This window comes from Lineus longissimus, chromosome 3 (assembly GCF_910592395.1).
Source record: "Lineus longissimus chromosome 3, tnLinLong1.2, whole genome shotgun sequence".
Taxonomy (NCBI): Eukaryota; Metazoa; Nemertea; class Pilidiophora; order Heteronemertea; family Lineidae; genus Lineus; species Lineus longissimus.
In genome coordinates, this window is record NC_088310.1 from 1,697,901 (window position 1) to 1,722,494 (window position 24,594).

General features: G+C 43.0%; 4 protein-coding genes across 7 annotated transcripts in view; 2 read left to right on the plus strand and 2 right to left on the minus strand.

Annotated features, from left to right (window-relative positions):
• The window catches only part of LOC135485288 (nucleolin-like), a 40,624-nt gene extending 39,388 nt beyond the window's left edge, over nucleotides 1-1,236 (plus strand). The window contains exons 8-9 of the mRNA XM_064767148.1: nucleotides 174-274; nucleotides 559-1,236. Of these exons, the coding sequence (XP_064623218.1) occupies nucleotides 174-274; nucleotides 559-639 (182 nt within the window). The 3' untranslated portion in view covers nucleotides 640-1,236. The remainder of the gene's footprint in view (nucleotides 1-173; nucleotides 275-558) is intronic.
• A 3,287-nt stretch (nucleotides 1,237-4,523) lies between these two features.
• LOC135485287 (uncharacterized) lies at nucleotides 4,524-8,736 on the minus strand. Its single transcript, XM_064767146.1, has 5 exons — nucleotides 8,687-8,736; nucleotides 8,137-8,239; nucleotides 7,372-7,553; nucleotides 6,257-6,536; nucleotides 4,524-5,985 (listed from the first exon to the last, which is right to left on the minus strand). Exons 2-5 carry the CDS (start codon nucleotides 8,165-8,167, stop codon nucleotides 4,946-4,948), a joined length of 1,533 nt encoding a protein of 510 aa, XP_064623216.1. The 5' UTR covers nucleotides 8,168-8,239; nucleotides 8,687-8,736; the 3' UTR covers nucleotides 4,524-4,945.
• A 1,357-nt stretch (nucleotides 8,737-10,093) lies between these two features.
• Nucleotides 10,094-16,286, minus strand: LOC135485396 (adipocyte plasma membrane-associated protein-like). 4 transcript variants are annotated; one of them, XM_064767383.1, is made up of 10 exons: nucleotides 16,216-16,286; nucleotides 15,308-15,578; nucleotides 14,819-14,935; nucleotides 14,240-14,355; nucleotides 13,756-13,854; nucleotides 13,329-13,445; nucleotides 12,822-12,993; nucleotides 12,312-12,446; nucleotides 11,876-12,068; nucleotides 10,094-11,494 (listed from the first exon to the last, which is right to left on the minus strand). In XM_064767383.1, exons 2-10 carry the CDS (start codon nucleotides 15,535-15,537, stop codon nucleotides 11,258-11,260), a joined length of 1,416 nt encoding a protein of 471 aa, XP_064623453.1. In that variant the 5' UTR covers nucleotides 15,538-15,578; nucleotides 16,216-16,286; the 3' UTR covers nucleotides 10,094-11,257. The 4 variants fall into 4 exon arrangements, with proteins under 4 accessions (XP_064623453.1, XP_064623451.1, XP_064623449.1 ...); XM_064767381.1 differs by having other exon boundaries at nucleotides 16,233-16,284; XM_064767379.1 differs by having other exon boundaries at nucleotides 16,165-16,281.
• Nucleotides 16,287-16,561: 275 nt separating this feature from the next.
• On the plus strand, nucleotides 16,562-24,045 carry LOC135485289 (dihydroxyacetone phosphate acyltransferase-like). The gene is made up of 14 exons (XM_064767149.1): nucleotides 16,562-16,762; nucleotides 17,424-17,629; nucleotides 18,067-18,243; nucleotides 18,491-18,620; nucleotides 18,846-19,049; nucleotides 19,446-19,597; nucleotides 19,839-19,969; nucleotides 20,146-20,366; nucleotides 20,857-21,117; nucleotides 21,417-21,496; nucleotides 21,800-21,943; nucleotides 22,282-22,490; nucleotides 22,764-22,825; nucleotides 23,024-24,045. The coding sequence occupies exons 1-14, from the start codon at nucleotides 16,714-16,716 to the stop codon at nucleotides 23,098-23,100; spliced, it is 2,103 nt and encodes a 700-aa protein (XP_064623219.1). The 5' UTR covers nucleotides 16,562-16,713; the 3' UTR covers nucleotides 23,101-24,045.
• The last annotated feature ends 549 nt before the right edge of the window (nucleotides 24,046-24,594 follow it).

Genomic DNA, 24,594 nt, shown 5'->3' on the forward strand with positions numbered 1-24,594 from the left:
ACGTTTGACCATTGATCCGCAGCGCGAACGTCTGGCTTTTGTTTAATTCAGAGTTTTTACAATACGTTGAGGCGTTTCGGTACTTTAAATGGACCAAAAAGATCAAGAAGAATGATTCCGCAATAGATTTGTCTGCTTGTCCGTCATCATAACGGTGTATCTTTTTCGTATAGTGGCGGACCCCGACTACCCAGACGATAGACTGATGGCTGAGGAGGTGCATGCCTTGGAGGGGATGGAGCCGAACATGAACGGCATCGAGGTGGAGGACGAGGTATATACAGTATATACATTCAAAATGGTCGACGTTTTCCCCGAGGGCGATGTTGACACGAAATTGATACACATGTTACAATAGTAAAATGTCATGGAGATGCCGACGAAATTGCCCCTGTATGGATTATGGCTTTGATTCTCGGCCCCAACCCCGACCAGACATGATTATAGGTCCCCTGGCGCGCTCAGCGGGCCTGCAAGGTGGCGTTTGACGGGCTGGAAGTTATCCTCAACTCTTAGCAGGTTTTGTGTCTTAAATTTATTTTCTTGTATTTATTTAAGAACGAGAAAGACGAAGATGACAGCGAGGATCACGATGACAACGAGGAGGAAAGCACAACAAAATCCGCGTCCAAACAATAGAGAGTCTCTGAAGGACACTATAGATACTAGGCATTATGCAATTTCTCCTTTTCGTTCAGCTTCTTATACTTGATACAGTTACTTTTAACTTCGAAACCGGTATGTATTCGCTGTGTGTTAGCTAAACTGTGCCTGCACAACAACATCGTTGAACTTCCTTATACCACGTGACTGGTCCGTCTGCAGGCTGGCCTTGACCCAGTCTCCGTGAAAGAGGTCTGACATCGCTCTTTGTTATTGGAGATTGAGATGGTGGCTCCCAAATAGCAAGGAGCACCCCTGTGGCAGACCAGGATGACATTGATACAAATAAGTAGTTGGAAGATGTCCGCACTTTCAAAGCAGTTATGAACAGTTGCTTGTCGACTTGGCAAAACTTGGAACAAAAGCATAGATGTTTATCTGTATCAAAGCCGTGTATATTCCATCGTATTGTGGTCGATCGTCAAAAAATGTTGTAGTTTGATATAAAAAGACTTCCCGTTTTATAAACCTGGGAAGGCCATTTTCTTTGTGACTGATAACGCATAATCCCCCTCATATCCAGTGATGGATGACATGTATCGACTTGCCATCTCATTTTGCAATTTCGAAAAACACTAACATTGAGCAGAGGTCAAGTTGTAGTGAGATTGAGAGATATTCAAAATGTATAACGGCCTGTATTTACGTCATACGTTTACGTTAACGTACTGAAATCATAACCTTTCAATCGATTGTCTGATAAAGGAAAAAAACTGCAGTGAATTGATGCTAAACAAAATATTATTGTACAATTCTTATGTTTTACCACTAAAATTTTGGGCACCGTGGGTTACATCCGCTTACAGTTTATTTGTCCGGAAATCTAGTTTCCTATTGGGTAGGTCGTCCTGAATAAGGAGATATTCGAAAGCGGAGATTGGTTTGACTTCCGGTCGCCTTCTCCAATCAGAAGTGCTGAATTCTTCACCGTCGCAATCCAATGCATGCGTCAATCACAAGGCGCTTTCTAAATATTGGTACATTTGCTTCGGAAAGTGCGAATAGCAATCAATGGCAACCCTTGGCGCTCCAAGTCGACTTTAAATTGTACATAAATTTCCTGTTTTTAATATGATGGTTCCTCCTTTAAACACTGATTTTTATTTCGAAGCATATTATAGAACAATTATTAGTACTTTATTTCTGTCTGTTAATAAATCGTTCTTTCGTACAATGTCTTCTTTGTTGTTTATCACAACAGCAACTCACGGTATTTACCACTTTTGTTCGTGATGACACTATGTGGCGCTGTTGTCGGGGACGTGAATGAAAGTGACAAGTTCTATGCATCGAGACGTGCTTCATGAGGTGCAGGCAATTTAACCAAACCATGCCAACAGACAATGCCAACAGCAAAAATATGGATAGTCACTTTTAAAACTGGATAAGTCCACAAAGATTTATCAAAACTCATTTTTTAGAGTTTCAACATTTCCACATTCGCGGAGTCTCGTAGGAAAGTGACACACCGGCCCTTGGTGAGGAATACGCGCAAGGCTGTACTAAACGATTGATGTCCATGAATGACCTTCGCTTCCGTTGACACCTTTCGTCAGCCTTATTAGTAACACGTGGCTTGAGAATACTTGATGACGACGACGAAGGAGAAGACTCTCCTCTTTCTCTTCGAGAGTTGGCGAGATTCTGGGAGAAGGATTTTCGATGACCTGTAAAGGTTGTCTTTGGTAGCTTCTCGCCAGGAGCATCGTTTTGAGGCTCAGCTCCAGTGGTGTTCCCCTGTCGACTAAGGTCAGAATTCAGGTCGTCAGGGTCCACTATCTTGTCCTTCGCGACCTGCCCGCTCCCGCCCACTTCCTCAATGCTTGGGAACATTTCAAAGCGCATCTGTGTCCTTGATGTTGGACAACCATTCGACCACGACGGTAGACGAATTTGGGACGTAGTTTCGAATTCCAACTCCCTTGTGTCTTTCCCAATCCACTTTTCCGTGCTCCGCTCCGCCGTATCCTTAATACCTGTCCACCTTCCCTTGGACCCCAGCCGAGTGTCATTCCCGCAGGTCCGCCCAGATCCGTCACTTCCGTTGATCACTTCCTCAAACATGTCTAAACGATTCCTTGATTCAAGGTTTTCATTCAATCCTCCAAACTTTCTTGTGTCAAAACCTGACAACATTTCAAACAATCCTATTCTTTTCTCTTGTCTTCCGTCCAATCCAGGCCTTGCGTTCTCTCCGATCTCACTTTCCTGGACTCCAAACATTGGGTCAATTCTTCTCCGATTTTGATTCGATTCCCGCCAGGATAGCCCTGACTTAGAAACACTTTGTTCGCCATCACTAGCATTAGCATTCTCAATAAACGATTGAAAGTTTGCCCCGGTCAGGTTCCGACCTTCCTTTTTCATTCTCGGTGTCAAACTATTTGAGAGCTGACAGAATTCCGTGCTTTGTCGGGATTCGTCTGCCTTCCCGGTCGCCTCCTTCTCTGGTCCAAGCTCTTGTGGCGGGTGCGGCTCTCTCAGATTGGCAACAGGTCTGTGAATATCTCTCTTTTCTTCATGAACTGACGGAAGTCGAAATGAATCAGCCACAACAGATTTCGAACTATACTTGTTGTTGCACGGCGGAATACCATCTGTTTCACGCCTTGCTGGCGCGCGAAATCCTTGGTACATTTCACTTGGCGCTGTGGTGCTGCAGAGGGTCGTTCGCATTGGCTTTACATCATGGTTCGTTTGTCTTGGCTGTGGTACATGTCCACCCAGCGATTCCTTGCCTCCACAGTCAGAGCTGTCGGGGAGGGACAGCCTGCGTAAGTTAACGTGTGCCATAGATTTGCGTCTGAACGCCTTGAGACGAGTGCTTGCGTTATCAACATCTTCCTGTCCTTTCCTCAAAAGCATCAGAAATGGATCAAAACTGTTCACGCTAGAATCTCCGGTTTGTATTCCCTTTTTCAGATTGTACATTTTGATCGCCAGGTCTTTCTTTTCCAAGAGAACCGCCAACTTGTCCTTATCGAATTCGGTAGAGTTTTCCCGCAGTAGCCATGGGTGAGGTACACTGGCAGTGCTGTAGTAGTCTGCCGCACATTGGTCCGGGAGATGGAGAATCTCGCGGAGAGCTCGGAAGACGATGCTGCGGCCGTGAATACGTTGTGATGTGGAAGTTGTAAACAACAGCGGAAGGTAATCTTCGCCATCGCAAACAGGTCCGTCGTCTGCAAGGGTGATGACGATCTCTGGTACTGATATCTTGAACTGGAGATCTTCCCAGATGGTGGTCTCTTTCCTGCTCCTCTCCTTGCGAGGTGAAGAGTTTTCCAGTCGGCGACGTTCATTTGACCTTGAATCACGTCTGTCTTTCAATTTGACGTCGGACACAACTGGGGTCTGCATGCCCCTTGCAAATTTCTTCATTCGCTGGAGAAACTGCTGACGCTCATGATCAAGTTTCAGTTCCATTGATCTCCTCCCGACATCAATATGCTTGACAGTTTGAGAGAGCTTTTTCTCCAAAGGTTTATTCGATATGGCGACTTTAGCATCGATGTCGGAAGGACAAACCGCACGGAAGTCAACCCGCCGCTGAAGACGCTGAACACGCGGCAGGCCCACCATTGTCAAAGATCGTGTCTTATCACAAATATCTCTGATTTCCCTTCGGCAACTCAGGTATTCCTTAAACAGATGCGAATTGTACGGATATCCAAAACTGAACTTGAAAGGTGATTGCGTCCGTAACTAATGTTGTCAGGCATGACAAATCATTGTTCTACCCTCCTTGCCAACACGACGGGCCGTGAAAACACTATACCGATAATAACGTGTTTGCTTCTTACAAAATGTTTTAACTTCAGTTAATCTGGATGTTAATCCATTCACATGTATTTATATAGATTTTGTTAAAATTCATGTCAGATTTAGCTGAAACAATAGCAAACTGATCTATTAGTATTCGAGGCCAATGAATGATAATTACGATAGGCCTAATTATGCAGTCCGCCAGGAACGACTTTGTTCGGCGTTCTATTAAATACCGTTCCACGCAAGTGCACGTCATCAAAAAGGCGCACAGGCGGCAGGGGGATTAACCAATATTAATTACTAGGCCTAACTAATGCCACGAACGCAACACTAACTCTTTTGCATAAGTATTCGCACGCAACACTAACTCTTTTGCATAAGTATTCGCATGTATAACAGTACAACTGACGATAACAGCAAGATTAGATCATTAAACAATGCCATTGCTTCCATCGAGTAAGGTCCTCCTTTACGCCATTTGAAGACAAGCAAGCCACCTGGAGCCATCTATACTTCATCCTGTTCTTTCTTTAATAAATAGAGGGCGCAGAGTGGTGGCAAGTGGTTGCCCCTTTGTTTTGAACACTGCAATGAAGCCAATGTGACCGACAACGAAGGCAAGAAGCATGGCGACACTGCCACCAAATATAACGTAGACAAAAGTGAACGGTTTGTCGTCAATGAGGTGTCCGATCAGGTTAGCAAACGCGATGTCTCCTACCGCCCAGGAGAGATAGGATGTATAGATGATGAAAACTTCATCCCCTATCACGGCTTTGACCCAGATGACAAGACAGGCGGACTTCGCCGACAGCCCAACTCCGATCAGAGCGCAACCGACACAAAACAGCACAAAACTCTGGTCGCTGATCATCAACACCGAGGCACCGGCGATATTGAACACTACCATGATGAAAAACAGGACAGACGATCCGGAATTCCTTTGAATATATTTGCCGAATGCTGCCCAGGCGACGTGGGAACCTGTAAATATTGTCACAGCAATGACCCCACTGACTTTCGTTAGCTCCAAATGACGAGAGAGGAAGGTCTTGAGGTAACTCTCCGCCAGGCCAAGTTTCTGGCCATCGCCAATTAGCTGTACGCATCCGCCAACGAGGATGAAGAAGCAGACGACTCCAGTTGAATGGCGCGTCTTGGCCTCTTCTTCGACACTATCATCATCCACAGCCGAGGGCACCTGGAAGATATCTCGACAGAAACAACAAGCGCTGAAGAAAATAAAGGTCCCGCTTGCCGCAACTACGCCGCCAACAATAGCCAACAATGTAAACATTTTCCACTGGATTTCAGAGATGATGGTTTCAGACATTGTTGTGTTCGACAGAGCCAAGGTTTCAAACCAGTTACCCTTTGCCGTCTTGTTGACAGTGACATTTGTGCTGACTTCCGTCCAGTTGCGGTAGTAGTCCGTGGTGAATGGATAGGACAGTGCAGGGCTGATGACGTAACCGATGTACCCACACGCCGTGATGAAATACAGAGAGGAGGACTTCTTCTGTTTCCACAGGGCTGCCATGCAGATTGTTCCAACTGAAACCAAAAAGGATGAGCGTGAAAAAATTGAAAGGTTTCTGGCGACAATCTGATCATAGTGGTTCGATAGGCCTACCCGACCCCAACACATCGTTTGTGACCTCAGGCAAGCCAGTTGTACTTCGGTTGTCACTTCCTTGGAATGAGACGCAAGGGTGAGATTCACTCTACCTGGTGTTCATCCAAAAAGAGAGGAGTTTCATTGTGTTAGGCTCGTCAACCCAACCTACGATGAGTGCACGCAGGAGTGATGCAATATTAAGTTTACCTGAATAAATCGAGACATATGATATCCCGATTGGAATGAAGACACCGACCAGGCTGATTAGGCCTCTACAGAAAGGCAAGGCAACGAGTGACCCCGCAAAGAGCCACGACATGCCCAGGATGTGGATGTGAAGACATGACTGACTGAAGCCGGTGATGGCGATGCCGAGGAGTAGACCGATAGCTTTGGCGGTGAAGGCCCAGGCTGTGTCTGAAGAGGTTGTGTCCGTCAGTAGCTGGAGGTCTAGCAGGATCATGCCGATTGCTACTGTTGAGGCTCCCTGGAGAAAGAATGAATAACGTTAGTTTTTTATATTGGCTGTCGGTTCACGGGCGTTGTGTGACCATTCAGTCCTCCCACATTTGATAGTCATGGATTTCTGATGCCACATCTTATGTAGAAATTGGGCCTAAAGGGACCTTTCGTCCAATACCTGGGCAAGACTTGTGTGGAAATTGGGCCTAAAGGGACTTCACGACCAATACCTGGGCAAGTCATGATGCCACGTCTTGAGTGGAAATTGGGCCTAAAGGGACTTCACGACCAATACCTGGGCAAGTCATGATGCCACGTCTTGTGTGGAAATTGGGCCTAAAGGGACTTCACGACCAATACCTGGGCAAGTAATGATGCCACGTCTTGTGTGGAAATTGGGCCTAAAGGGACTTCACGACCAATACCTGGGCAAGTCATGATGCCACGTCTTGTGTGGAAATTGGGCCTAAAGGGACTTCACGACCAATACCTGGGTAAGTCATGATGCCACGTCTTGTGTGGAAATTGGGCCTAAAGGGACTTCACGACCAATACCTGGGTAAGTCATGATGCCATGGCTTGTGTGGAAATTGGGCCTAAAGGGACTTCACGACCAATACCTGGGTAAGTCATGATGCCACGTCTTGTGTGGAAATTGGGCCTAAAGGGACTTCACGACCAATACTTGGGCAAGTGATGATGCCACGTCTTGTGTGGAAATTGGGCCTAAAGGGACTTCACGACCAATTCCTGGGCAAGTCATGATGCCATGCCACATCCAGCCATATGATTACGCCACTCTCGCAAATAAATATGAATCGATACAGGGGAGGGGTAAGTTCTAAAATTGTAATACTTACCATTCCAAAGTTCGCTAGACCAAACAATCCTGTCAGAAACCATTTGGACGCCCTACCGGTCTCCTCCTCATTCTTTTCGCTGCTTGCATTGACAGATTCCATCAGCTGCTTCTCCTGGAGTTTATGTGATGACGTCATGGTGTCGTATCGATGGGATTTGGACTTTTTACCGTGTCTCTTGCCTAAAACATATACATTGTATAACATTAAAATCCACTGGTAATGCTAACACGCAAATAGACAGGTTCCGCATGCCGCCGTACTTGAATCACTCGTCTTACGGATTTCAAGATCACTCAAGGATTTCGACTAAACCTGATCCCCACACCATGACGGATACCTTCCACCGAGCAAAGAGAGTAGGTCTTGTACATAGTCGAAGTTTCTAGGTTTACATAACCTGGTTGGTGACCCAGAACAAACAGATCTCAACTGGCAGTGCATAACAAAAAATTCTGCAAATATAAGAGTTGAGCTCGTCAACCTGACATGCGGACACACCAGCGGTGAACGTCGACCCTAAAGTCTCCTCCTGGATATTACGGACAACGGCGGTAGATCGGCATGGCAAACTTGATGGTTGAAACGACAAAGCCAGCATGGGGTGGTTGTGACCTTTAGAAAAGGGACAATTGCCACATCCTCAAAACTTCTATCAGAACATTCAGAACAGCAAAATGTATCCCCAAAAAGTACAGTAAGAATTTTATAAAACCCAAACTACGTGTATATAGATTGACCGAACGTCAATGAGAGAGTACATACCCTTTTTCGATACCGTGCCAGATGAGCTCATCCTCTATTAGTGGTGACTGTCCGGAGGCGTCTATGCACAAGAGAGCTCATAGGTCCTTTTAATAACCAGTCACTGGAAATGGTAAATTGACCAGCTATTCACTTCAAGAACAAGACATGTATAAGCCTACAGAATGGGTAGGCCTAACTTTGTCGGAGACCTGTTACGTATAATACAATGTCACAAATGCGATGACCTGGCGGTGCTCATCAAATTTCAATGCACATTTCCCGAATCACACCGTTCTCTTCAATTGTCATCATTCAATCACCACAGGCTTCTTGCAGGGGTATCATGCTTTCTGGCAATCAAGCTGACTTCTCCTCAGACCTTCGGCAGGATCAACAGATTACCAAAACCACCAGGTGATGATGCTGCCTGACTTGATCTGCCACTTTGGAAATTGCTTTTATAAAAAAGCATCATTATGTTTGCATGATACATTACCTCGTCTCTTCCAGTAGTTTGTCCTGCAGTCAGTGCATTCATAAGAATAAAAAAATCATCAACCAAACTTACAATAGCCACTTTGAAATCCCAAAGATACTTGTGATGTTGATTGATGCCAGATTGATACAGTATATATACGTACTACAGTCCCGTTGTCTGCTCTCAGCAATTGCAGTATGAGCGCCACTGACGGAACAAGAGTGAACGCACGCTCTCATAAAGCTCCAACCTTAGTTTTCAACTCCTGGCGCAAACCCTCTCGGAGAAGCTATGCGTCTTCTTGTCTCTCCCAACAAAATTGCCCTTCAGACGTGAGAATTGAAGAAGACAACAAATTACCGCAGAAAACTCGAAGCCGCCTGGGATGAGGCCTCGATCAGTCGTGTACGGACAGTGGTGGACAAGTTGTGCCAGCTTTCTTGCCAACTGGTCGCAAAACGTATATAATTGGTGAGCTGGTGCTGAGGTTATAGGCATGATAATCGGATGACAGATGTCCACTTGCTCGCGAGGTGAACTAGAATTATGACCCTGTTTGTTACAAGAGCGTCCACTCTCTTTCAAAGTCGAATGACAGTCGATATTCATCGTGGAATGGTAACATATGGCATGTATGGGGTACACCTGCGATGCTGGCTTCCAGTCGTCTAGAAAGTCGAGCGGTCCCTAGCTGATTTTGCAGTATTCAACACTGAGCACCACCAAGTGGTGCGCACACCCGGGACAAGACTATGCTCTATGCGACGAATCCCAATAACCGATCTCTGGAATTGATGGACCATAATCAATTTCTCAAATGAAAGGATATCCTGATATAAAAAACAAAAACCCAATAAAGTATGGAGCCTCTGATAATTCGCTACGTTTGTGGCCGGTGTGACAGCGGATATAGTCCCCCTGGAGTCATAGTCCGGTAGCATTGTATTTGACCAATTAAGCAGCATGATCTATTGTACCGCTAACCCTAACCAAAACATTTAGCAATGCGGGCTATTGTTACACGGACTATCAGCCCTAGGACTACTATCCCCGCCACACCGGGTCTGTGAACATGACCAGGGACCTAAATCCTTAGTGATATGATGTCCTCGCCCCGAGTTCGCTACCTTATGGCACTCCAGGTATGCTCGGATGCTCCCTGCATGAGTAGGCATAAAGGCAAGAGATGAGAGTGAGTTTTACCATGGGTATGCAAATGGTGCTAAACCAACCCAGGATGGTCCCCCTATGTCTCTTGGACAGACAAAATGGTATGGGGTCTAGTGGCCGAAAGGTTCCGAACTACCTCAAGCTGTCTGACCAGTATTCCTCCGTCACCAGGCTAGAGATCTAGTAGTTAGGAAGGACATCCTGATTATGAAGACAAAGTCACAACCATAATTATCAAAGTCAGTCAGAAACCTGGCTGGTTTCATGCAACGGACATAGTCACAACCAGGACATCCTACAAAGACCAAGGCATTCACACCGTTGTATCATGGATTTCATAAATTTATTGTAACAAAATTTTATTTCACAACATAAAAATGTACTTAGTAATGAAAATGATGGCAGCAGTTCTAAAATGAACGACAATTTCCTTACTTTCAGCAACTATTTGAACCTGTTATAAAGAAATTTGACTTTCTATAGTTTGCATTAATGTAAGCAACTAGAAACAGTTTTGAGAAATTGAGCCCATGTTGTTGAAAGATCACCAAGCTGAACTGCAGAATGACTTCGAGCACAATAAAAGCACTTTTGTGAGATGAAAGACATCTAGTGAAGGTGCATAACAATAATGACTTAGAGTAATAAAGGTTGGCAAGTACATGTACGCTAATAATTGTCATAACCAAAAAATAGCATGTCATGGAAACCACCATATCTCGTGGTGTCCCAGCCTGACCTATGTCAAACAGAAGCTCAAGTACCAGTGTTCAGCATTACCTGGTCTCTTGCATACACCGGTGCACACGGTAGTTGGAGGATCATGCCTGAATGAAAATGCATGACTCATTCAGCACTAACCACTGTAGTCATACAGTAAATTATCTTTCCTTCAAGCACCATGGAACCGTCTAGCAAATAAAACACCTACTCCCTGCAGCACAAGGTTGTGCCATAGCAAAAATTACCCAACATGGATTTCATACATACATACAACTGTGCACATCAAGTACAAAATTTATATTTACAACCACATATACCACATAAAAGCATTATACACAATCGGTAGCTTTTTACAGAGATCAGAAAGACTTAATATTCATTGCATAACTACCCAAGTTTTATCCCAGAAACTTAGGTACATGTAGGAACAAGCAAATAGCTGTTTGTCTCTAAGGAGATCTTAAGCGAGTGCAGGTCCTTTATATCCAAGGCTGCACTCTCTTTAGAACCAAGCAATTCATTCAGGGACATCTGAAAGCATAAAATGGTGAAGCAATGTTGCAAGGAAGGTAGACTAAACCATTGGAAACCTCCATTTAAGTTGCAGGACAACACTTGCATTTGCTTGTTCCCCTTCTAACAATAGGTGGCAAGAATAAAGACTAGTAAATGCTTCTTTATGAAACTTTATGTCAATTTACACTTGGCCTCTCTGTCCAAGTCCCAAGATAAAAGCATTTACTCGTCTTTATTCATATCCCTCACTTCCTAATTCCTTCGTAATCTTTTATCATATTTCTTCCAATCAAGCACGCCAAGGTAGGGAAGGTAAAATGATCCTAAGTACAATGTTCCATTATGTTCCGCTACCTCACTGACGGATGGGACAAAGAAACCTGAGCGATCATGGAAACTCCGGATGATTTTGCCGTTTTTGTCCAACTCCACCAATAAACCGTACGAAGACCTTGTGGCTACTTTCATGAAAAGCTCTTGTGACATCAACTGTATAGAAAGAAACGGCATTAAACACTGGTTGACTGATGAACAACAACAGGAAGAACTGTTTCACATTCTTTGACAAAGTGATTCGGATAATAAACTGATTTCTAAGCTGGCAAGTTACAGCCTGTTCTGCTATCAGGCTCAAACTGAAGATTTCACATTTATAGTCATTACTGAATACACAAACAGTGATTCAGTCCGAGTGTTCAGACTGTTTCCCACCAGATCAGAGCCACTACACAACAGCGGCTCCTCATTTGGGTTTTATAGATTACATTAATTAAAGATTGTCTTATGAAGTACACAAGGCCAGCTCTTGGACCCAACCAGGAAACATTTTCCAGAGTGATCATACTTTATCTAGTGACAATAATAATGTACCTTTGACATAATATTCCTCATCCAAGGATGTGGGGCAATAAGATCCATGATGGAGAATTTCTCAGGCATCCTCACGGAGGCAAACCCAACCCAATATCCTCCGCTCTCACTTGGACGGATATTGTCTGGTAAACCGGGAAGATTTTCATTAAAAACTTTTGTTTGCCCTTTTAACGGACCAGTTAAGTGGTACCTGAAAAAAGACAGGAGTTAGTTCAAGAACACTGAGTTACCACCAAGGCCAAGAAACAGCTAAAGACTACCAACAAATTCTCCAAAGGTTATGTTGTATTATGATAGTAGCAGTCCACCTTTACATTTCTTGACCTCAACAGTGTTACATGTACATATGATGTGGATTCTCTCACCCCACCAATGAGTAGCATCTCCCAATAACGCAGACCAAACACACATGATAAGTTTAGAAAACACTTACTTCATAATCCTTGCTCTTGAGGTTTCAGATATATAGAGGATATCATTTCTTGGCGAGAGCTGTAGACCATTTGGAAAATGAAGACCTTGCACTAAGACACCGGAAGTGTTTGTATCAGGTTTATACCAGATTACTCTGTAAGGAAAGGAGCAGAGAATGTCTACGGATTCTTTCTCAATGGGTGATATTTTAAAGAAACGATAAAGGCTGGTCATACAAAAGGTTCAGCGAGTATTCCTTGAGAGCTTTCCAACATATGAACATTGCCCAGTCAATTGGTTTTGTCTTCCTACCTTGCAATCAGCACCACTACCGGTATCAACCTGTTCACCATTTTGTCCTCCCAGGCAAAGCCAACGTGATGTGCTGTATGAGCTGCTGATCACAGAGTGCTGCTGTGGAGCTTGAGATAACACATGTCGAGAGAGAAACTATAGGCCTAAAGTAAAAGACACTCTGAAAGGACATTTTCCTATCAGCCGAAAAGATTTTGATACTCAGCAAGCTTACCTGCCATCAGGAGCCCCTTCCATCAGTACAAGATGAAAATCTTTCCGCCGCCATTTTGTACTGGAGTCAGAGATGTAAATAGTGCCATCCAGTGCAATATCGATATCATTCAGAAAGCTTGACCTCACACCAAAAATCTTGGTCTGGGAAGACAAAAGTATTTTCTGGTCTCCTGAAAAGAAGAGTATCAGGTAAGAACACCGTGAAGGATGGAACAATACTGACTTCTCATTTTACCTCAAAGCTGCTGCAAGCTCGGGGCAATTGGGGCTGACCAACTCTTTGAGGCTATCCAAAGGGGAGGTGGAAAACTTCCATCCCAATCCAATGATGAGGCTGTCCGATCAACCTTTTATTGGGAACATAATGTGTGTGGGTAGTAGAACAGGATCCTGCTATTTTGTGAGTGAAAACTCTTGACACGACAGACACAGTACTGCAAAAGTCATATGTTATGCCTGCTGTGTATCTTTACACAAAATGATCAGTGAAAGCAATAGTACATACCAGTCTTAGGGTTAATTTTGAATAAGCCCAAATAAGCATCGACAACGATTAATTGTCCATCCTTATCAATCCGAATACCAAGGGGCCGACCACAGGATGCCTCATAGACTAATTTACCTGAAAAACATCAAAACATGATATTTACTAAATGATTATTACTGATATCTCAATACAACTGAATCTCTGTTTTCTCACCGAAATTCCTCACTTTTCAAAGATAAGAGATTCTAACTCCACATGACTTACACAGGAGCACAGGTTAAAAAACTTGGACACAGAGTTGGTAAATCAGGACAGAAAGAGATACAAATTCAATGATGAAGCAAAGGAATGGCATGTCTGAGAAGACCCATATGGAAACCTCTCACTTAGTAGTCTGTTCTTATCAAAGCATACAATTATGATAAATCTATTTGCCGGTACTTACCACATGGTGCTTTTCCTAACTGCGTTATTACCTTCATCGCACCATCTTCTATTGAAACGATTTTACCATCATATGTACCAGTATAAATCACCCCAGTCTCTGCAATAACAATTTTAAGAAGAGTCCTTAGAACAGCTTCATATCACACCTTTCACATCACGTCATTATGATATATGCTAAAATCCCTTTATGCTTTTACTGATTTTATAGTTTCCCACATAATTTTAAGCCTGAACTGACATCTAAAGCACTCGGGAAGATCTGTTTTATGATTTATTGATTTAATCTAAGGACTGTGATAATCAAGGAATACGGAAGTACCCAACATTCGTACTGTACATGTGGGGGGGGGGGGGGGTCTCCCCCTAATCATAGTGGCAGACTAGCAGTGGTTTTACCCACTGACAATTCTCAAATGGACCTAATCTGGCTATAAGAAGACAAATCATAAGAAGAATAACATGAGCATAACGGTTCTGGGTACCTTTGTTGACAGCTAATGACTCCGGTCCAATCAGCTCATTCTCTAAAATCTGCCGCGTGTATTGAAGCATGTTGTTACGTGATAAGCTACCTTTGTAATCTGGTGGTGGAGGGAGGCTGGAGACAGAAGAGATAGACAGTGAGTAATAAAACATTTGGATAAACATCCGCAAGGTGAGACAGAAAGGATGGGCATATTTATTCAAAACAACTTGCGACAGTAAAAATCACACCCAACATTTTCTTTGTGAGCAACAGCAAACTGGCAAACCAGAAATTACAGGCAATATTTCAATGTTTAAATGGCATGCCTAGCACTTGAGGCCTTTTGCCAAACTGAGACAGACATTGAGAGATGAACCATAACAATGATGAATAGGCCTCACTATCATTTGTTTTTTTACAGGACTTGGAAAAAGCTAGGTAGAGTACCTACCACACACAAGACCTGGTAAAAGAGGTGGTGAGCTCAGAATCTCTGATAGGATAGAAACAATCATAATTGATCTATACTGTTTGAGAAACTAGATCCATTTGACACGATCTCTGCATATCATTGCCAATAATGGCTTCTACTTACTAGAACGGGACTGGTTTGATTGGAATGGAGATCATGGCCATGCTGATTAGGGAGACGAACATGAGCAGTGTCGTGAACGTGATACAGCCACAGAGGATACTCGAATGAGACGATTTCCTACAAAGTGGAAAAGATTTGAAACAGACACAAAAGTGTTTTATGTAAGATTTGGTCTCTCTATCACAGCAATACATGTATCATGAGAAAATCAGACCCTCCACTCTATAATCACCCATCATGCCTCTAAAGATGAAATCACATGGCACTTTGAGCAGATGATGTGATGGAGATGTTTGACTCTTAAGTTCACACCATAACTAGACCTGAAATTCAACATTGATCAGGGGTTTATTTTTGAATTTATTCAGCCAGGAAAGTCAAACTGTATTGTTGGTACAATTTAGATTTTTCTATTTTTAAAGGACAGTAGTAAAAGTGCTATGGATGGAATAACAAGTAGGCAGATAATTCATTATTGAAATAGATTACCCTGCTGCTCTGGCTTTTGCCCATGCTTTATCAGACAGTTTCTTTGCCTGACTTTTCCCGAGAGATGCCTTCAAATCTGCCTTCTTCTGATCAGGACAGCGATAATCTGCCTTGTTGAGGGTGTCCTTCATTTCATCAGCAGTTTTTCTCCATGCATCACTGTCAGCATCCCCTGTTGAGGAGTCATTCAAATCAACCCTTCTTCGCCTAACAGTCCGATCCACGACCATGTTGATTCTGCAGAATGTCTATCAGCTAAGCAAGTGTCTTCCTAAATAACAGAGAGATGAACCAATAAGACAATGGCAGGACTGTAATCCTGTTGGCAATTGGTGATAGACAGAGGCATAGTGTTGGCCGTCATCCCGTCACGATGCATTGCAGCTCCGACGGTTTTACATTGCTGTAATGCAAAACTAAGTGCAGCACCATCTTCATTGAGGACCAGAAAGTCGAGAGAATTGCGATCAATTCCTTGGGTGATGGTGGACATTCTACCTGGTGGGCTGGTCACTGTTCGCTAAAAGATTGGAGAAACAAGTCATCACAATTCAGCTGGCGTCATGCAATTTGAATTGCAGCGGCATAACAAAAGTTGTGTACCAGTGCTACGGAATACGCTGCATGACACAAGGGACTTAACATTACAGTAGAACAGAATCATATTGAATTGGGCTAAATCACAGGGCTCTGAGGGCTGGGCCAGGTAATCTGATGATAAGGGGCGGGCGGGCGAGGCCGAGGGGGTTGATCCAGCAGCGGCGGAGCAACTGCAGTCCAGAATAGCCAGGACACTCTGGTCTCTGTGCTAAATGATAGGAATTGTGTACATAATGTACACAACCGTTTGGGTTTACTTTTTACTGTCCCGGCTATTCTGTAGTTAGGCCTAGAAGCAGTGTCATTACTGGCGAAATCGACCAACGTTTGTGAGGGACTGAGTTTCTTGCAAAATAGATTTCATGACTCGAGATGAGGCGCAAGTACCAAAAGAACGCACTGGCGCTTACTCGCGCAAGGATGGCGCTAGAAATCGAACACGCTAATTGATATCATATTAAAGGGACAATATAGGCAGCTGCTACAGGCAAGACAAAGTTACATTAGTCTCTCAGGGGTCTCTCACATCTCACACCAGTAACAAGTATAGTGTGACTAACACGTGATTATTGCTCCATAACGTCATCAATCTAAAGCTCACACCATTGACGTCATGAATAGATTATTCAAATGAGTAGACCTGCCTCGTTTGGCTTCTTCCGGAATGATCCAAATCGCTGTTTCTTCATTATAAATCTGTCGATTTTGACTAAAACACCCTGATAAATGTCACTTTAGTGAATTTTATCTGACTTACAAAACACCCAATGTTAATTTAGATCCAAGGTTACAAAATAACTTACATCATGTCTAAGCAAAATAACGACCAATCGAGAAATACGTGGATAAAAGAGGGTAGGTTTTATTATCAGTTCTGAGGACAGTGAGGTGATGTGTAGGCCTAGGCCTTGGCATTGGGCATTTCAGCATTTCTTGATTTTTGTGTACTGAATTCGTGAAACCCGTGTGCATTGTGTGTACTGCATAGTGCATGTAGGTAGGTATGGACTACTGCCGTGCATGCTGGGTATGGTTACAGGATGGAGGTGATCCCTAACACTAGACATGTTTAGATGTTACTACAGTCTTGTTTATGTTAGAAGGCGCTGACGACGACCCGCTTGCTCCAAAAGTCCAAGTAAGTACTTGAAGTATGGGAAGGGAACGAGTTTACAATCCCTGTTCACGACCCAAAAAAAGGTCATCAGTTGACTATAGGCCTAAAGCGCCACTGTTGAACGTGTTCAATGGATTTCCAATAGGGGGTTGTAAATTTTAGCCGAAGTATGTTGTATTTGGGTGGCTTGCGTACTCTGGCCTGGGCCAGGGGCCTTTTCGATGGAAGATACATAACAATTGGAGCTGGCACGACTGGACCAGTACTAAAGGTGACTTACACAGAATCGAGGTTCATAGTTATGCACTTTATGGCGACCTTACGAATCGCAGCACATGGGTGTGGAATAAAGTAGTCAGTCTCTAGCTGAAGATTTTTCGAAAATTCTTGTCTTTTTAGATGATCCAATCAAAGCAACCAGCATGTCTCGGCACAAAGATGACTACGAAGATATCCTTCGTGAACGTCGTCTGCTTAGTGACTTCAACTATGTCACAAAGAAACGACAGCAGGTTCCAGTCTATAAGTACAACCATCCTCGCACACCCAAACAGGTCAAAGTCGACGTGCTAAAGAGTGACAGAGTCAAACATGCCATTGAACAAGTGTGTATTCTTTTCACAACTTGTATTGCTTAAAGAAATTTAAACTTCTACCTGAAACTGCATGCAGATGGCACTCTGGCCCCTGGGTAAAAGAAGTGAAAAAAGCGAAGTCCATTCATAAAATTATAATGTTTTAATGTGGCAATACATGTAATTCATGAAAATTTAAATCTGATGGTGTTGCTCAATGTTAACTTAAAACTGAAAAGTATGGATGCACTAGAACTTCTCTGTCAAGGACACCCATGTCGCTGACAGATGATGTCCTTAATAGGGAGGTGTTCTGATTACAGAGGTCAAGTTACATAGAAGCGACCCACTGCATAGATACACCATGTCCCTGATATGGATAATGTCCTGCTAAGAGAGGTCTCAGTTTAAGGGGGTTTCTTTGTAGTGGTTGAGAAAGGACATTTCATGTGACCTTTTTCACCTAGGTGATGATGGAGTCTGGAGCTAGCGTGGCAGAGGTGCAAAAGGAGACAGAGGCAATCATGAATGAAATGGGACACACCTTCAGTATGGGTTGGCTCCGAGGCGTTGCCTACTTCATTGTGAAAGTCATGAAGAAATTGTTCCAAAATATTTATGTGAATGAGGAAGGCATTGAGCGAGTAAGTCAGGTGGATGTTTTATGCAAAAGTCACAGAGTTATACCATTTAACAGTTTTCTCCGACCAAGGAGACACGTCAGATGTGCAATTTATCCATTGTTTTTGAGCCTGACGTCCATGTCCATTCTACTGTTATTGAACATGCGTGTCCGCAGAGTTGAGAATCTATATTCACAGTGCACTTAGAATGTATGTTGGAGGCTGATGCAGATTCCTTAAGCTGATTTCATTTCTTTTGCTCCTTCAGGTTCGGGCCCTTTGTAAGGAATATCCAGTGGTACTTATGCCAACCCACAGAAGTTATCTCGACTTCCTCCTACTGTCTTATGTGTTCTTCCACTATGACCTACCACTGCCTGTCATAGCTGCCGCCATGGGTAGGTATCTATTGGGCCGGAGCATTGACTTTGAAAGTACAGTCCTGTCTCACCAAGTCATCGGAACTCATTGATGCCTCTAGTAGATAGAACCATTCTCCACTCAGATTTGCATTATTCCATGATAACATACTGTGATAGAAATGGAGTTAGATTTAGTTGGCAAGTTACATTGCTGAGCCATATTTTGTTCAGTCAGTGAAATATTTCACTTTTTTCTTTCAGATTTTATGTCTATGAAGTTTGTTGGGAACTTGTTACGAAACTGTGGTGCTTTCTTCATTCGAAGGTCTTTTGGTACAGACAAGCTTTACTGGGCGGTGTTCACCGAATACGTTCAAACTCACCTTTGCAATGGTGACGCTCCCTGTGAATTCTACGTAGAGGGGACAAGAAGTCGTACAGGAAAGACCTATGTCCCAAAGAGAGGTAAAGATATTTTATAGAACTATCTACACAGTGGTTTATGATAGCCATTGCCAATTGATATCAAAGAGACACAAGATGGAGCTGCCTGTATCAGTATGACAGTTTGAAGTGGCATTGTTATGTGTATGTCTTCACTTTCATTGGTCACTGTTGCTTTGACCTTGCTGTCTATCTGGTCACCTTGTGGCTGCACAGCTCATCTCTTGTCTGAACATAACAGACAACACATCTTGGCAGTAAGTGTTTTGATGATATAAGAGGATCAGGGGAATCATCTTCAGTACAAGCTCTGATGAAGATGAGGCCTCTAGCTATGGCGAGGTAGTTTTTTTGGTGACAGTAATATCAACATTCTGAAAGTTTCATTACTTGATTCTTGACGCATTTCCCTTGCAGGTATGCTGTCTGTTGTTTTGGAGCCCTATTTCAAAGCAAATGTAGCGGATGTGATGATCCTCCCTGTCAGTATGAGCCATGATCGGATCCTCGAGGAGAGCCTCTATGCTTATGAACTACTAGGGATACCAAAGCCTAAGGAGTCAACTTCGGTAAGGGGATGCAGATGTTATGTTGTTTGGCATTGACTGCAGCCAACTCAAACTGCCAGTCTGTTTACCAAATTATAAACTCCTATTGCATATAAACCCATCTCTTGGTCTTGCCACACTCACGGTGATTGCAATTGTGAATCCTACCCAGAGAACTGTAAAAGCATTCAACCAGATTGTTTTGTTGTCTTGCCAACAGAATTTCCAGTTAGAAATTTGAATTATTCTGACATTTTTTCAGGGTCTCCTGAAAGCACGAGGTGTTCTGTCTGAGGACTATGGTAATGTTCACTTCTTCATTGGTGAGCCAATATCCATTCGACATTTCTCCGTCGGCAAGATTGATAGAATCGTGCATGGACTACAACCTAGGTTGGTATCGATATTATCTTTGTGTCCTAGATTTGCAAATAAAGCCCGTATTTCTGATCTTTGTTGATGTGCTCAATGGCAAGAACTGTCTCGAACTGTGCATTGTCTCAGAAAGAGAATTGTCAACCCTAAAGCCAGAGGAAAGTCATTCATGTTGTCATTTCAACTGATTTCAGGTACATTTCTGGATTGACATCAGAAGAACAAGACTTGTGCCAGGACCTTGCGTATGACATAGTGCTGCGACATCAACAGAACATGGTGATATCCCCGTGGGCATTGATCGCTACAGTCATGATACAGAACAGAGAGGGAATATACCTGTCAGATCTCATGAAGGACGTGGAATGGCTGAAGAGAAGCATTGCTAACCTTGGTGGTTATGTCGACTGGCCTGGTAAGATTTCTTATCCATACATGTACTTGTGGCCCACAGTGCTGTAGAATAAGTCTTCCCTGCATTGTAATTTTCATAATTTGTACTACACAGTAGCAAAAGGTGCTGTCAGTTACTCCTTGAAATGCAAGGTGGTCACATATCTGCTATGAATCAACACCTGGTCTATTCCAAGAAATGTGTGTGATGTCATCCATCTGTAGTGGTTAGGCTGTCTTGTTGACATGCTTCAGTGGTCTGGGTGTTCAGTTGGGGTCTGTCTAGCCTAACATCAACTATCTGTTGGGGCTTTCAGTATCAACCTGTCTGCTGTTTCCTGTTATGTAGGCGAGTATCATTTTCATGGATTTCTATTTGAAGTTTATACATGTAGCAAAGATCTTTGCCGACCAAGGCTAATAAGCGACATCCCTTATTGATCTGAACAAGAGAGTCAAGCTTCTCTGCCTATTGATATCACTGGTATCATATGAAGATTTCATCTTTCCAGGAAATGCCTCTGCAGAAGAAATTGTGCGATTACATATCAGCCTCCATCAAAACCTGGTCCAGATGTCTCCGGAGGATTTCGTTGAACTGAAACGTATCATCGCTCCTCACACAAAGAAGCCAGTGAGAGATGATATCATGATCACAGGGGCAACCCATCTGATGTTGGCATCGTATAGGAATCATTTGATACACTGCTTTGCCAGGGTCGGACTGGTGGCAATAGCTGTGAATGCCTGTTGTGATGAGACTCTACAAATCAGTGAGTAAATGTAGCATTTACATATCTTTGTTCAATGGATTACCCAGATAGTTGGACGTGGCTTACATGTAATGTGTCAGCTACCAATTATGAAAGCAATTTTGAAATTCTAAGAGTAAATTGAGTTAACAGAATGGTTGCCATTCAAGCATTGAAGTACATGTAGGTGGTCTTTCATAATCACTCTCCAGGATCAACTCAAAATACTTTGATTCCTCCAGTGGCCCAAAAAGACTAGCTGGTGCATTTTGTTACTCGAAGTGTTGACAAATACCTGATTATCATTCTTTTCCTTTCAGATGACCTGTATCTTCGATATACTTTCCTTGAGAAGTTGCTGTGTAAAGATTTCATCTTCCGACCAGGGAGGACCCGGGAGGTGAGAGCTCTGATTCAAAATCAAGATATTAAAGTACCCTGAAGAAGCTGAAGTGCATCGATATGTAACAGAAGTAATGATGCTGTGCTGTGAATATGAATATGAATTTGAGTATTGTCCAAAAAATCTTTGGAAGAAAATAATTATTCGAAGGTCACCTTCCTTTGGTCTCTTTTCCTGGGCTAGCACACTTGATATGCCTTCTCCATCGCCAAACAGCTCATTTCGAAAATCTGTTAGGTCTGGTGCATGATTTGTCTTGCGACGCAATCATGATATCAATCTTTATCTATTTTATTTCAGAACTTTGAACTCGCTGTGAAGGTGCTGACCAACAGTAGTGTGCTGACCCTGAACGCTGTAGGAGATATCGTCGTGAAGAAGTCAACGAACAAATACAACACATTCCTTAGTCAAATGTTTGAACCATTCTTACTCGGATATTGGGTTAGTGTTGTGTTGATAACAACTAGTAGGATTGACTTGCCCAGAACTCAGTGTTGAAAGTACAGGCACCAGTCCACAACAGCCAATGAGAATGCAGTTGTCGAAGCCTTTACGCTTTAGAATAAGACAGCGCTATAGATTGGCTACCATACTACATGTACATGTCTGATTGAAGTGCCATTTGATATATTGCCAGGTGAAATTTCCTTCCACATGTAGTTTGATTGAGAGATACCTTGATTGATCAATGTGTTGGCTTTTGAAAATTTTAAGACAACCGATATCTTTTTTCAATCAACTGAGCAGTTAAAGACTTGTGATGAATTTTTCCATTGTAGGTGCTCTGCCAGTACCTATTGAGTTTGACCCTGACAGGAACGCGACCCATCGCCAAGCAATATAAGCATATCTTGAAGGAATCACAAGCGCTCGTCACTCGCTTACTGCAGGAAGGTGTCGTCAAACACTTTGAGATGCTGTCACTTGACATGTTGGGCAACGGACTCAATGCCATCATTGAAATGGGTGCTGTCACAAAGCAGAAAAGGTAAGCACAAAGTTCTGTTGACTTTGGTTGTGTCCTATTGCTGCATTCTTAAAGGCCTATGTCATTGGTTGGGGAACTGGAAACTTTGGAATGATATTTTTGATCCATTGCAGTCTGTGTCTGAGAAAGTTGATAGCATTTTACGCTGCTACAGTTGGGGTAGATTTTTAAGTCTGTTCACCAACTTAATGAAAATTTGTAAAGAGTTCTGACGAAATCACCACTTCTATTTTTGTAAAGGAAGACTTTTCTCATTGATTCTGTGTGTTTTAGGGAGAATCAAGACTACCTCATTCCAAGCCATGTGGAGGTTTCCGCCATCGCAAATGAGATAGGCAAGTTATTCTTCTTGACTTCAACAATTTCACTAGATTTACACTCGTTTATGAACAGATGATGTGGTGCCACTACATCATCCAAAGGTAACTTCACTAAACTTAGCCATTACTCCATACCAACAAGAGGAGTAAAGCCATTGTGTCGTTGTGAGGGACCCCAACCCCCTAACTAACTTTCCTTTTTTCCTATTGCAGCCAAAGTGGTAGAAGTTCCACATGTTCCTGTATTGAGCATCAAGTCCAAGGACGTTGTATTGCCAGCCAAGTTGTAGAAAGAGACAATTCATGTGTTGTGAGAACTTCTCGTATTTGAAACTACTGATGCACATGCAAAGGGGTACAACAAGCATTTCACATCATTGCTGCCAACATGTACTTTTTATTTGACTCGGCCGGGAGTCGAACCCACTACCACTTGATCATGAGGCCGACTCTCTTCCACTGAGCTACCACTTCCCCGATGTGTTAACAGACAACTGAATATTCTCCACAAGTCTATCTTGATCTCTAAATGGGGTACGAATTCTGTGTGCTCCAATATTTGGTTGTGCAGTACATTTAGGCTTTCAAATACTTGGTACTTACTGAACTAGTCTGTAGATGAATATGATTTTTAGATGGTGCTAACTAATTCTGTATGAAATATTGTCTTGACATATTTGAGCCAGTTGAGGCAAATCTGTTACACATGTTGACCTGTTACCGTTAAAGTAGGCCCGGTGTGGGTGAACAGGCACTCCTCCACCAGCTTGAATACGTCAACGCGTGGAAGTGACAAGGCTTGTTCATTACCCCAGCTGTTGTGATGTAATGAACGTGTCAGTCTTAAACAACCTTTCAAATCTTGTGATATATATCACATGTAGATGTTCATTACCCCAGCTGTTGTGATGTAATGAACGTGTCAGTCTTAAACGACCTTTCTGCTTTCAAATGTTGCGATATATATCACATGAAGATGAAAAAATGAATTGAAAATACGGTAGACAACGTCAGTAATATTGATTGTCTCAGCGTTGTTGACTGCTTTATTTAGGGAAGACAGTGCAATAATTGTTGTTTCTGCATTTGATTTGCTGGGGTATTGGTATTACTTATTGAACATTTTACATCCTCAATTAGCGTGTTCATATTTACCCTTGTTAATTGCACACCTGTAAATTTCTTGAAATTATTGATACCAGAAATTTGAATAAAAGCTAGATTTTAAATTAAAAGTGCATTTGTTTCACCTTGAAAGTATCAGGTTAATCTCTGAATTACTTCATACTCATAGTTTGTTGGCTTTATTTGTCAAGAAGAAGATGATGTACCGGCACATTAATGCGGCCATTTGTCTGGTCACTGTACCAATTCTACTATTAGGAGACCCTGTGTGGGTGTTTGATCCAACATACCGCGTTGATGTGATTGGAGATGGAAGTTTGCAATTGTGCCTTAAAAGGTAGGCTATAATAAAGTCAGCATTAGTATGCGGGCGGGGACTATTTTTTTATGGGGCCTTATGGTTCAGCGTCTCCAAGGAATTCTATTTTTAGAGTCCAATGGGGGGGGAGTTCGGGGGCCTTCCCCCAATGTACTGGCTCAAACCTGTCACTTTCAGAGAACGGGGGAGGGGTTTTGGGGGACGCATCCCCCAATGTACTGGCTAAATATGTCAGAAGGACGGGGGGGGGGGGTGGGGGGGCTCCCCCATGTCAAACAGTTGTGTGAGTTCACTAGAGCTTGCTCTTTACATATTAGAGTCCAATGGAGCGGGGGGGGGG

Coding starts and splice junctions, on each gene's coding strand:
- LOC135485396 (XM_064767383.1), bottom strand. CDS start 15,537: ATGGTCGTGGATCGGACTGTTAGGCGAAGAAGGGTTGATTTGAATGAC. Junction 12,994..13,328: donor CAAAATTAACCCTAAGACTG/GTATGTACTATT, acceptor TCTTCTTTTCAG/GAGACCAGAAAATACTTTTG. Junction 12,447..12,821: donor GAAGGGGCTCCTGATGGCAG/GTAAGCTTGCTG, acceptor CTTTCCTTACAG/AGTAATCTGGTATAAACCTG.
- LOC135485289 (XM_064767149.1), top strand. CDS start 16,714: ATGTCTAAGCAAAATAACGACCAATCGAGAAATACGTGGATAAAAGAG. Junction 18,621..18,845: donor TGTCATAGCTGCCGCCATGG/GTAGGTATCTAT, acceptor TTTTTCTTTCAG/ATTTTATGTCTATGAAGTTT. Junction 21,944..22,281: donor CATTCTTACTCGGATATTGG/GTTAGTGTTGTG, acceptor TTTCCATTGTAG/GTGCTCTGCCAGTACCTATT.
- LOC135485287 (XM_064767146.1), bottom strand. CDS start 8,167: ATGAGCTCATCTGGCACGGTATCGAAAAAGG. Junction 7,554..8,136: donor TGGCACGGTATCGAAAAAGG/GTATGTACTCTC, acceptor TATATGTTTTAG/GCAAGAGACACGGTAAAAAG. Junction 5,986..6,256: donor ATATGTCTCGATTTATTCAG/GTAAACTTAATA, acceptor TTTTGGTTTCAG/TTGGAACAATCTGCATGGCA.